Source organism: Pseudophryne corroboree (assembly GCF_028390025.1).
Source record: "Pseudophryne corroboree isolate aPseCor3 chromosome 3 unlocalized genomic scaffold, aPseCor3.hap2 SUPER_3_unloc_17, whole genome shotgun sequence".
Taxonomy (NCBI): domain Eukaryota; kingdom Metazoa; phylum Chordata; class Amphibia; order Anura; family Myobatrachidae; genus Pseudophryne; species Pseudophryne corroboree.
The window spans coordinates 197,815-209,891 of NW_026967505.1; the positions used below are offsets into that span (position 1 = coordinate 197,815).

General features: G+C 41.9%; 1 protein-coding gene across 1 annotated transcript in view; it reads right to left on the bottom strand.

The window, feature by feature from the left end:
• Positions 1-1,237: 1,237 nt before the first annotated feature.
• Positions 1,238-12,077, bottom strand: part of LOC134983511 (zinc finger protein 34-like) — a 37,672-nt gene continuing 26,832 nt past the window's right edge. The window contains exon 7 of the mRNA XM_063949169.1: positions 1,238-6,887. Coding sequence (XP_063805239.1) covers positions 5,893-6,887 — 995 coding nt within the window. The 3' untranslated portion in view covers positions 1,238-5,892. The remainder of the gene's footprint in view (positions 6,888-12,077) is intronic.

A 12,077-nucleotide genomic window follows, 5' to 3' on the forward strand; every position in this document is an offset into this window, starting at 1 on the left:
AAAAGGGAGATGGGTCTACTACCTCATCAAGTGCCCAGATAGCGGAGGTACTGAGGAATTATTATACTACCCTGTACTCAGATCCGCACATACACAAGGCTGGGGAGGCCTCGTTTTGGGAGGGTTTGCCTATACCGCAACTGTCAGATTCTATGGGAGACACTCTAATTTCTAAGATTTCTGACGAGGAGGTTGCCTCGGCAATCTCTCATATAATAATGGTCAAGGCACCGGGCCCACACGGATTTACCCCTGAACTTTATAAAATCTTGAATCCCCGCATTATTCCTATTTTACTGCTGGTTTTTAATTCTATATTAGACTCAGGGGACCGTTACATTATAACACAGCGCACATCTGCGCCGCGACTCACGAACACCACCAGATGTTAAAGGTGCTCGGTCAGACTCCAGGAACAGATAGTAAACTTCCGAGTACAGGATCTCCGAGGTCAGGAACAACCAAATAGACCGGGACTGGGAACTCTCTGCAGCAGACACAGGCAAACAGGAAGCTATCACCGGCGTCTGTAAGAAGTCCTGAGGGTGCCTTTATTCAGGCACCCTCCAATCAAGATCCAGACAGGACAATCAAATAGAAATGCCGTGCAGCTTGCATGCTGCACGGCCAGCACATAATCAGGGTAATGAGGATAGCCCCAGCAACGGGGAACGCGGCTGCACGTGGCGTCCCCGTTGCTAAGGCCAGAGGCGGCTCCGTGCGCCCGGCGTCTTAGCGTTGCCAGGGAGCCGGCGGCTGAACGCGCACGGCGTCCCTGGTTGCTAGGCGCCGGGCCGCACGGCCGAGCGGACCCCGGCGCCTAACAATGTGCCAATTCCCAGGCAGAAGAATAATACCTGCATGCTTTATTTACACTATTTACCATTGATGACATATAACAAAGAACATAACCTGATATGAGAACGAATGTGATTGAATAAGATCTACATATCCGACATTAAAGAACCCCATTGAGATTGGAAAAAACAGAGTGATCTTCCTGTATGATTGATATGGTACATATCTGCATCACATAATGTACATGCTAGTGGGATTAGATCAGCAGCTATAACGTAATCATAAGAGCGAGATAATCCCGACACTGCACGTATTAATAACTAGTCATATATATATATATATATATATATAGATTAAATGTTGACAAGAATTATCAGACTGGTGTACAATTAAGAGCAATAATAGATAATAGGACATAGGAACAAATACGCGGATACACTTTTAATCTTTAATCACATTTATTATCTTTATTGCACTTGTGGTATATGTTGTATATGTCTTGATTTTAACCTCTATGTTTCGTCTACACTCATAGTTTGTGTGTTAGTTATTGTCACACTATTTTAAACCTTATATGAATAAAAGTTATATTTTAGGAATTTTTCAGACGGGTGTGACAACCAGGTTACTCCCTTCTTTGTGCATCGACAATACAGCCTCTCTCTCTTTCTCCATATGTATCCTCATATCTAACAATTTAGCTGTGATATATACTTTGACTTTTAGCTCCGTCATTTCAAAAATGGAAAAATCTTTGGAACAGTGGCACGATTTACCTTTTCATTGTTAGGCAGGTTGGAGGTGGTCAAGTCTATTCTCCTACCCAAACTGATGTACCCAATGCAAATGCTGCCACTTAAATTGACTAAGAAAGACATTAAACATATTGATAAGATTTGCTCCAAATGTATTTGGAAATCTAAGAAACCTAGAATTGCCTCATGGAAAATGAGATGCCCAAAATCAAATGGAGGATTGGGCTTACTGGATCTTCCGCATTACTCCAGAGCACTTTTAGTTAGATTCGCACTAGATTGGCTGACAGAGGGTAGCTTGTTCACGGATTATGAACTAGAACGAGGTTACTTTTATCCATACTCTCCGGGAGCTCTTCTACTTACCCAGAGACGTCTTCTTCCTAAACATATTAGTACTAACCTGCTATAGATGAAGCATGGGGCGCAGTGAACGTCACATTGCATAGAAATACGACCAGAAGGGAGTGGATACCCATTTGGGGTAACCCCTCCTTTACACCAGGAATGGAGAACTTGGCCTGTTTGAGACTGAGCTCGAAGGAGCTTCGAGACGTATCGCAAGTGTTTGACCCTGGAGGTAATATAAAATCTTATAGGGTTTTACAATGTGAATTTAATCTTCATAGTAGTAGCCTATTTTCCCTGATGCAAGTCACACAATTCACCATGTCTATACCCTCTAGCTCTGTGACAGAATTGACTTTAGACCCTTTAAACCATGTCCTCTCTAGGTTTTCAGAAAAAAAGTATAAAACCAGAATACTGTATGGGATACTAATGAAAACCAACACACCCAAATGAATTGATCATTTTCGGAAGCCCTGGTTTAAGGATATACCATCTTTATTAAAGGACAATACCTTATTTAAATATTATGACAGAACCCTTAGGACACTAAGAGCCTCCGTCTTACAGGAGGTTCATGTCAAAATGCTTTTTAGAGCATATGTGGCCCAAGGTCAGAGAAAGCACTACATGGAGGACGTATCTGGACGATGTCCAAAGTGTGGTGCTCCCTCAGCGACAATATTTCATAATATATGGAACTGCAGAAAAATTAAAAAGTTTTGGTATAAAGTAGTTTCTTATATAAACTCCACTCTAGCACTACATGTAAATTTGGACCCTAGTCCCCTACTTTTCGATCATTTGACAATTGGAAATTGGGGGTGTCTAACTCTCGATTCCTTTTCTGATGAACCTTGTGACAGTGGCAAAAAAAGTGATTATGAATTCTTGGATCTCTAGTCACACTCCATCACTGAGAGAGGTAGATGATCTCCTTATGAGGTATATGTATTATGATCGATATGAGACGACTCAAGACAACCCGGAGAAAGATTTGAACTTTCTCCGGAAGTGGGGAGTTTTCATTTCATCAAAATCAATAGAGATGCAAGCCTACATCTATGTCTCCCTAGATACGTCTAGATAACCTTAGCTATAGGTCACAAGTATTTCTGAGATGTTTCAGGTGGATAGCTGCTCCCCCTTTAAGTATTTGCTGAAACAATGGAGATGCAAGCCCACATCTATGTCTCCCTAGATACGTCTAGATAACCTTAGCTATAGGTCACAAGTATTTCTGAGATGTTTAGGTGGATAGCTGCTCCCCCTTTAAGTATTTACTGAATCAATACAATTGCTGAATAGTTTGAAGTTAAGTCAGTTACGATATATCGATGGATCCTGGCAGATTTAGGAGACAAACCCCAAACTACCCCTCATCCAACCCCCTCAAATCCCCCCTCTCTATTCTTTCTTTCTTTCCTTCTTATGTTCTTTGTTAGTTTGTCTATATATTTTTACTGTTATACAGAATCTGTACGATAAATACGTCAAAGGCGTACTGCCGGCTGAAAAATACAGTATCACTATGCCTATTTAGTTTAACCCCTAATGAGAGCTTATTGCTATATACAACACACTTCTGGAAAAGATGTTTTCCCTTTATTTTGGAAATTTCTATGCTAGATGTAAATCATGTGTCGGTCGTGCTAAATTTTTCTAATATGACTTTGTCTTTTATGTCTTATTTTGTTCATGTAAATTGAAAAAAAAAAAAAAATGTAAAAAAAAAAATGACATCTGCTGTTATCCCACTGAATGAGGTAGACCGATTACAAGTAGCGCAATAATAATAATGTATAATGGGCATAGGTGTGTAATAATGTGTAATGGGCATAACGGTTTGCAGCATAATATGTTAATGGTATTACGGATGTGTAATACTGTGCAATGGGCATTACACTGTGTAATAATGTGCAATGGGCATTACGCTGTGTAATAATGTGTAACGGATGTATAATAATGTGTAATGGGCATTACACTGTGTAATAATGTGTAACGGATGTATAATAATGTGTAATGGGCATAACGGTGTGTAGCATTAGGTGTAATGGGCATTACGGTGTGTAATAATGTGTAATGGGCATAACAGTGTGTAGCATTAGGTGTAATGGGCATTACGGTGTGTAATAATGTGTAATGAGCATTACGGTGTGTAGCATTAGATGTAATGGGCATAACAGTGTGTAATAATGTGTAACGGTGCTGGAGATGGGTTTCTATTTTCAGCTGGGTGCTCATAAATGAAGTTGCTATTTGTGCGTTACTATACAGGTTGTATGACATAGGTGTGTACATTACACTTGTACTTTGTAGATAAATTGTGTATAATATTTTTCCCACAGATGTGTCAGCAGAGGAAAATCACAAATTCTGGTCTGAATTCATTGAATTGTATCACGAGAACGAGTTCCTGTGCCGTGTGATAAGCGTGGACTATGCCAACAGGACACAGAGGAATCGGGCATATGACCAGCTGATCAGATACAATAGAGACAGGAACAGCTAACAGTGTTTTTATAGGAGCACAAGAAGTACATGTATTCACAACGTTCAGGAGACGGGACGGATGAGGTTTACAAGCCAACGCTGTGGTTTTATGACCTCATGAAAATCACTTTGGAGCAAGAGCCAAGGATAAGGTCACAGTGTAATCTGGATCCGGATTCTCCCACTCTTGTGGAAGAGGAGACATCGGAGAGTCTGGATCTGGTAAATACACACACATTTGTATTGTATTGTACACACACATTTTTACATGGAGTTCAGTTTTGTTTTATATTGCAGGATATTACACCGGAGTTGGAAGTGGAGTCTACCATGAGTGAGGCAACTGAAGTGGACAACCCAACCCCACAGCCACGACCCCTGAAACAGCGGAGTTCATCTGGAAACCAACTTCTGCCCCGCCCAGATCACAACAGTTGTTTACTCACGTTGAGGAGGTTCTTAATAGGGCCCTGGACTGGAGCAAACTTGGCAATTACATCGCGGCGGAGATGCGACTGATGAATGAGGGTCAAAAGAAGATCTACAAGCATCTGGTACTTGATGCTATCTGACATGCAAATGATGAGTGTCTTGTCAAGGCATGTGAGATAACACCACCTGCCAGATGCTGTCCCCCAAATGTGACCCCACCCACCTACCCACATCACCAACCCATGCAGTATGCACCAGGAAACCCTCAACAATCGAGCTGTTTTCAGCCAGGACCCACACAGCCCACCCCCTCCTCCCACTCCAGCGCGTCGTCCAGTGGTACGTACTTAGACATGCTGAGTACACAGTCCTCTGTACTGGACGATACTCATTTTTTAAATTATTAGATTTTTTTCAAACTGGTTTTTTAGTTGTTTCAAAAATTGTTGTTGCCCTTACCCTAGTCTCTTGCTCCAAGTGTCCTGTATTGAGGTGATTAGTACCCCAGCGTTGGTTTCTTGACCTCATTGTCCCGGACTTGTGATCATTGTGATCTATGCACTTCTTAAGTTCTTTCTAAAAGCAATGTTCAGAAATCTGCACTTTATCTTCTCTCCCCAATGTATGGTGGTAGCAAAGATATTCTGTGGGATACGCCTGATTCCTCTACTGGCTACTGTTGGCACAGTCCTTGCAAAAAAGGCTCTTGTTCTCCTGATAGAGTCAATGAAGGAAGACCAGAATTGGCAATTTTTTAATATATTTTTTTTATAGATAAAGTTTTTTGGGGAAAAATTGCGTTGTGTTTTTGTTTAATTAATGGTTGTTAATGCAAATGTCATTTTGTGTAACATGCCTTTGTAAAAATCAGAGGGTCAGCGAGACGTTATGGAGCCAATGTATCATTTACTATTTGCTGTACTTCCCACAAAACAACCGTACCTCCCAAATGTAAGTAGAAGGGACTGCAGCAGGTATCTCCCATACCTTCATACATGGACGTTTCCAGGCAAGGGTCAGGTAAGTTTATTATGAGTGATGTCTATTGTGTGCAACATGAGATGATTTATTTCTCAGAGCAAGAAAATGGCTTCTCACCTGTGTGACTTCTCTCATGATGAATAAGATGTGATTTCTGTGCAAAACATTTCCCACACTCAGTGCAAGAAAATGGCTTCTCACCTGTGTGAGTTTGCTGATGTCTTAAAAGAACTGATTTCCGTGCAAAACATTTCCCACACTCAGTGCAAGAAAATGGCCTCTCACCTGTGTGACTTCTCTCATGATTAATAAGATTTGATTTCTGTGCAAAAAATTTCCCACACTCAGAGCAAGAAAATGGCCTCTCACCTGTGTGACTTCTCTGATGTATAACAAGATCTGATTTCCGTGCAAAACATTTCCCACACTCAGAGCAAGAAAATGGCTTCTCACCTGTGTGACTTCTCTGATGTCTAACAAGATCTGATTTGAGTGCAAAACATTTCCCACACTCAGAGCAAGAAAATGGATTCTCACCTGTATGACTTCTCTGATGTCTAACAAGATCTGATTTCCGTGCAAAACATTTCCCACACTCAGAGCAGAAAAATGGCTTCTCACCTGTGTGACTTCTCTGGTGTATAACAAGATGTGATTTCTGCGCAAAACATTTCCCACACTCAGAACAAGAAATTGGCTTCTCGCCTGTGTGACGTTTCTGATGTATAACAAGATGTGATTTGTGCGTAAAACATTTCCCACACTCAGAGCATATCAGTGGCCTCTCACCTGCCTTACCTGTCTGTTGGTTAATAAGCTTTGTGTTCTGTGTAAAACATTTGGCATCTACAGAACAGGGAAACACTGTATCTACTCTCAGAGCTGTAACAGATGCACCAATATCAGAGTGATCAGGAGAACATTTCCCAGGATCAGAGGGATCAGCTGATATAGTTGGATGTATAATTGGGGTAATGGGGTTATCTCCCGGAGAATCCTGTCTACTGTCATTATCTTTTATGTCACAATCCGGGGATAACATTAGATGTCCTTCTGAGATGTTCCTGCTTGTGTGTCCATCTGCTGGAAATAAAATACATTATGGAAATGTGACATTTTCTGTAACAATATTAATCTTGTAAACAATAGGAGAAGACGACTCTCTGGGACAGTTAATTGTAAATGTGTGTGTATAATAAAACATAACTTTTAATGAAGGCTTTATAATAATGTCTCCTAATGTTACTCCTGGAAGCATTGGTAAGGTAGCATTCCTTTATGTGTGTGCTCATACGCTGGTAAGCCTGTACATGTGTTACTCATCCTTATATAAGGTATATTGCTACAGCAGAGTAGGTGTGGAACAAGGTATTTTACATGCAATACACTATATAATACCCTGTAATCATCATCTGCTAGGTTATAATTCACTTTTACACCCCCATCATCAGTGTCTTACATCTATTCTCTCAATAGTAATAAGGATGATGTGTGTATGGTAAGTATGACACAGAGAATTACATATCAGAATCTATACAGCTGCCGCCATACTTCTGCTTCTCATACGTGTGCTACTGGCAGCAGTGAACATCTGAGTGAGAGTGCAGGGAAGACAGCAGAGTCTGATGAGAAAGAGATTGGATCTGCCTTTGTAGGGCTGTACCACACCTGTCACCCCTGTTAGTATATAAACTAATAAATAAGAGGAGTGTGGTCCATCCAGACGTGCTTTCTGGAGCTCTCCTCACTAAGTGGCTTCTTATCTACCCTACCTGATAGCCCTCAGCCGCCGCTGGGACCAAGACCCAATCTATTAAGTCCCCCACTCCTCCTGCCCTAAAGCTGATTGCTCTGCACACTCCAGTCACTGTTCACTGCCGCAGCCTAGCGACGCCGCTGAAGCCATGGGCTGAATTCTGGGGCTAAGTGTGCCCAGTGTTTCCTGCATGCTCTATCCACCTGACTTGGAGTCGCTTTTGCCTTAGGTGGGAGCAAATGCTCTCCCGCTACTGCTGGGGACAGAACAGGCTGCCCACAGTCACCGGAACCCGGCAGAGATATTGGGAAGTGACATGGCTGCCATTTTGGATCATGGTGCCCAACCATCGCATACTTTGCCTTCAATAAGGTTTAAAATTGATATAAGCTGCTACCTGATGGCTGGACCGGGGTCACTACACTAAATTGAGGCATTTGCATGGAGGTGAAACTACCTTCTATTTATATGGTACCACTATAATCTACTTCCTCTCAATCTACATGCAGAGCCCAGTATCAAGTATCGTCTGAGTACAGCTCGTTACACTCTGATTACAACCTCACAGTATATTATTTTGTGGATTTATCCACTGAATATATTTTGCCATTTCTGTCTCTCTGTGCTGAGTACTTCACGTCTGTGATCACGCTGACCTCTAGTGGAATTTCTCGGTCATTACTGTGTTATTTGAGTTGCATTACATCATGTTTACTTGAAATTTTGGCTCAGATACCCCTGTCACCACGACTAAGAAAGTCATTTTGAACGGAGTCATCTTGATGTAACCTCCTGACAGCGTACTACTGCTCCTTTTATTTATAGATTGTTTGAATTTTCCTATCTCTGAAATGTTAGTCTCTTTGGAGCTGGTATACCATGCTTTCAAAAAAGGTTAAAAAGGTACCAAATCACCCCCACCTGTCCATCTCTTTGGTACCTCAAATTCAGGTGGTCCTTCTGAGACTGCTATATCATCATCTGCTTCTTCTTGCACAGCCCAGCAGTAATGGCTCAAGATGTCTTAAGACACTCTAGATAGTTCTGTTACTTTATGCTCTATACATTCTATGTTATCTACATTTAAGGACTGAAATAACCTCAAAACTGAACTCTAATATTCAAGCTTTGAGGTCAGATATCCGTGAGATTGGCACACGTGACTGAGATGAAAGAGATTGTTGTGTCTCACAAAGATCTGATTTCAGCACATGACACCCTTCAGGAAGACCCGGTCTCTATTCGTGATAAAGTCATTGATTTAGAAGACAGGTCTCGGAGAAATAATATCAGAATAATGGGCGTTCCGGATTCTGTTACAAATGCTAAGATTTATGATTATGCCACGGTCCTCTTTTCAGAAACTTTCACCGAAGGCTTCTGCCGCGGACCTTCTTATTAATAGGATCCAGACTCCCAAAGTCAAAACAGGCCCCTATCCAAGCACCGAGGGACACTCTGCTCAGGGTCCACTTTTTCATATTAAGGAATGCATTCTACAGGCTGCTTTGTCTTCCTCATCCACAGCTGAGTGCCTGGATAATCTGCAGATATTTTCGGATATTTCTCCTGTGACGCTGGCCCAAAGGCTTCTATTCCACACAAGGAACTGTACAATACAAATAGGGTTTTCCTACTAAGCTTATTGTAATGCGAAATAGCGCCTTCACAGTGATACCTTCACCCGAGGATGGCCCTGCTATTCTGAAAAAGTGGAACATTCGTGTTGACAGTCCTTCTTGACACTTCACCTAAACCAATCCCGGAGGAGTTGTCTTCAGTGTCTAAGTAATATGATAAAGGAGTAAGACTGTTAGAGACACTCAGAGTTTGTTTCCTACTGTAACATGTGCCAACTGGGACTAAGTTACTGGGCATGGATCTCTATTTGGCCCAGATTTATTTACTCGTTATAGGTTTAAAAACGTATCTTTTTATCTTTATTTCCTGACCTACTTAATTGCTATATGGTCTGATAATCTTTCCACTGTTATGTTTCATAATACCTTTCTAGAATATTTGGTTGTTCAGGCAAAGCATGACTGATCCGTCTAACATCCTGTTGCCCTTATACCTGTGTTGGTAGTACCTAAATTGGATATCTGGCCATGTTCTTAGCCTTTACCTTCTTTGGATACATTGAGATTTGATATTTCTTTGTACAATTGTTACTATGATGACTAGATTTTGCACTCTCGTATGGCTACTTGGGGTAGTCGGTGGGTTTTCCTTTTAGGCCCGACCGCCACCTTTTTCTACCTTTCTGTCACGGTACCCTAGTGACGGAATCTCTAGCTCCTTTATGGACACTATTTCTGTTTGTCTCCCATATTTGTTCCCTATTTAATTTTTTGGGTTATTTGATAGTTTGAAGTATGCACACGTCCTACAGACTCTATTGGACTTTATACAGATGATCTTAGATGTTTCATACCATGATCTGATCCCTATCATGGTGAAGTTTTTAAGTCTTAATGTAAAAGGTCTTAATTCTCCCAGTAAGAGATGTCTTGCAATAACATATTTCACTGACCAGAAGGAGGCGGTGGTAGACATTCAGGAATCACATGTTCCATTGCAGTCTTACCCTCAGTTTACCAATAACTACCCAACATGCTATCTCTCCTGTGGTGTAGCCATCCTTTCTAATAGATCCTGCCCCATTCATCTGGAAAGCAAGTGGGTGGATTGCAATGGTAGATATTGGATTCTTGTTGGGAAGATTCATAATAAATATGTCACCCTCACTTCTCTCTATGCCCCTCATGCCAGACAGCCCCGATTTCTTAAATATTTCTTTGCAAAAGCTACCAGAAATTGCACTTCTCCTTATGGGAAATTTTATTCTTGCTCCAGACCCTCATCTTGATAGACCCTCCACTACTGATGAACAGACCAGTAATGTCGCCCGTTCCGTAGCTTCCTCATGCCCCCATTTATTAGCTGAATTTGACCTTTGACCTAGTGTGAAGGACATAGTGAGTGGAAAGAATATACACAACTTTTAGGCTGGATGCTTATAATAAATATATCTTCCTATTATCAGCATCTCAGATGGAAACGGTCCAGTAAGATGTTTGGGGTATTGTATTCATAAGTAGGTGAAAGGAGACAGTTGTCCATGATAAGATGAATGATGTTATACTGAATGACTACTGCACCCAGCATCACAGACCATGAATGTAATATCTGGTAAGACAATGTTAGCGTATCCTTGCAGGGTATAAAGCCTAGAGACTTACACATAGCAGGTTAGTTCTGATTGAAGCTAGTTCTGTCTGCAGCGGATATAGACTTCTATAAACCCACCTCAGTTTAATAAATTCAGACAGGGTTATTAAAGAGGGACCCTGAGGGCGACTGAACTATATTGTTTAAACTACGTAATCGATGACCATCATCTGGGACAGATCATGAAACATCTGAGATAAGAGCGGAGTATTCTAATTTGTTCTTCTTATTACTGTAACTGAGTATAACTTGTTATTTGCAGGTTCTCATTGTTGTAACTTAGAGAAATAAATGCTTATCCTTTATAATATGTCCTGTGTCAGTCTCCATATTTATCACATTGTATCCCAGAACCTGGTCATTTGAATTTTTCAAACAACATGGTCTGATCACACCCCTCTGATAGGGTCCTGGTCGCCTTTTCCCGCTACTCCTCCTTTACCACCTTGGAGATTACAGGATTATATATTAATGGATGCTGAAGGCACCAGAAGTTTGCAAGAGGCACTGTCCTCCTACTTAGACATGAACGCTCCTGAATATACTTCCATTAGGAACCATAGGTGTGCTCTTAAGGCCATGGATCAGAAGCCAGAGAAGGCCGTCATCCTAGTGCCAGGGGACAGGTAATCAGCAGGGAATGTGCAGGATTGGTTCCCATACACAAGCTCAATAAATGTATTATATACCTAAGACGACGGTAGCAAGACTCTGGTGCTGCCAACTCAGTAACAGGAGCCGTTCATTAGCCAATTCCCTGAGGCCGGCTGCTACAGGAGCATGTGGATACATGACAGGGGCTGCGCCAGATTTTTCCTAAGCATTGTGTCACGTGGCATGAGGAACCCCGAGCCTGTGCCCCAGCAAGCAGCCGCACCATGCCAGAAATAAGTGATTTATATATAGACCGGCGTGTGCTAATAGTGACACTCTCAGGGCATGTAATACCATAGGCAGGGGTACTGCTAGCACACAGTATGGCTGCTGGTAACACACAGTGACACGATGTGAGGGGGAGAGCAGGAGTATAATAGGGGCTGATGGCTCCTGATGTATGAGATACACCAGAGAGTGTGGGGAAGAGACTGCTCAGATCTCTGGGCTGGTAACACACAGTGACATGATGTGAGGAGGAGAGCAGGAGTATAATAGGGGCTGATGGCTCCTGATGTATGAGATACACCAGAGAGTGTGGGGAAGAGACTGCTCAGATCTCTGGGCTGGTAACACACAGTGACATGATGTGAGGGGGAGAGCAGGAGTATAATAGGGGCTGATGGCTC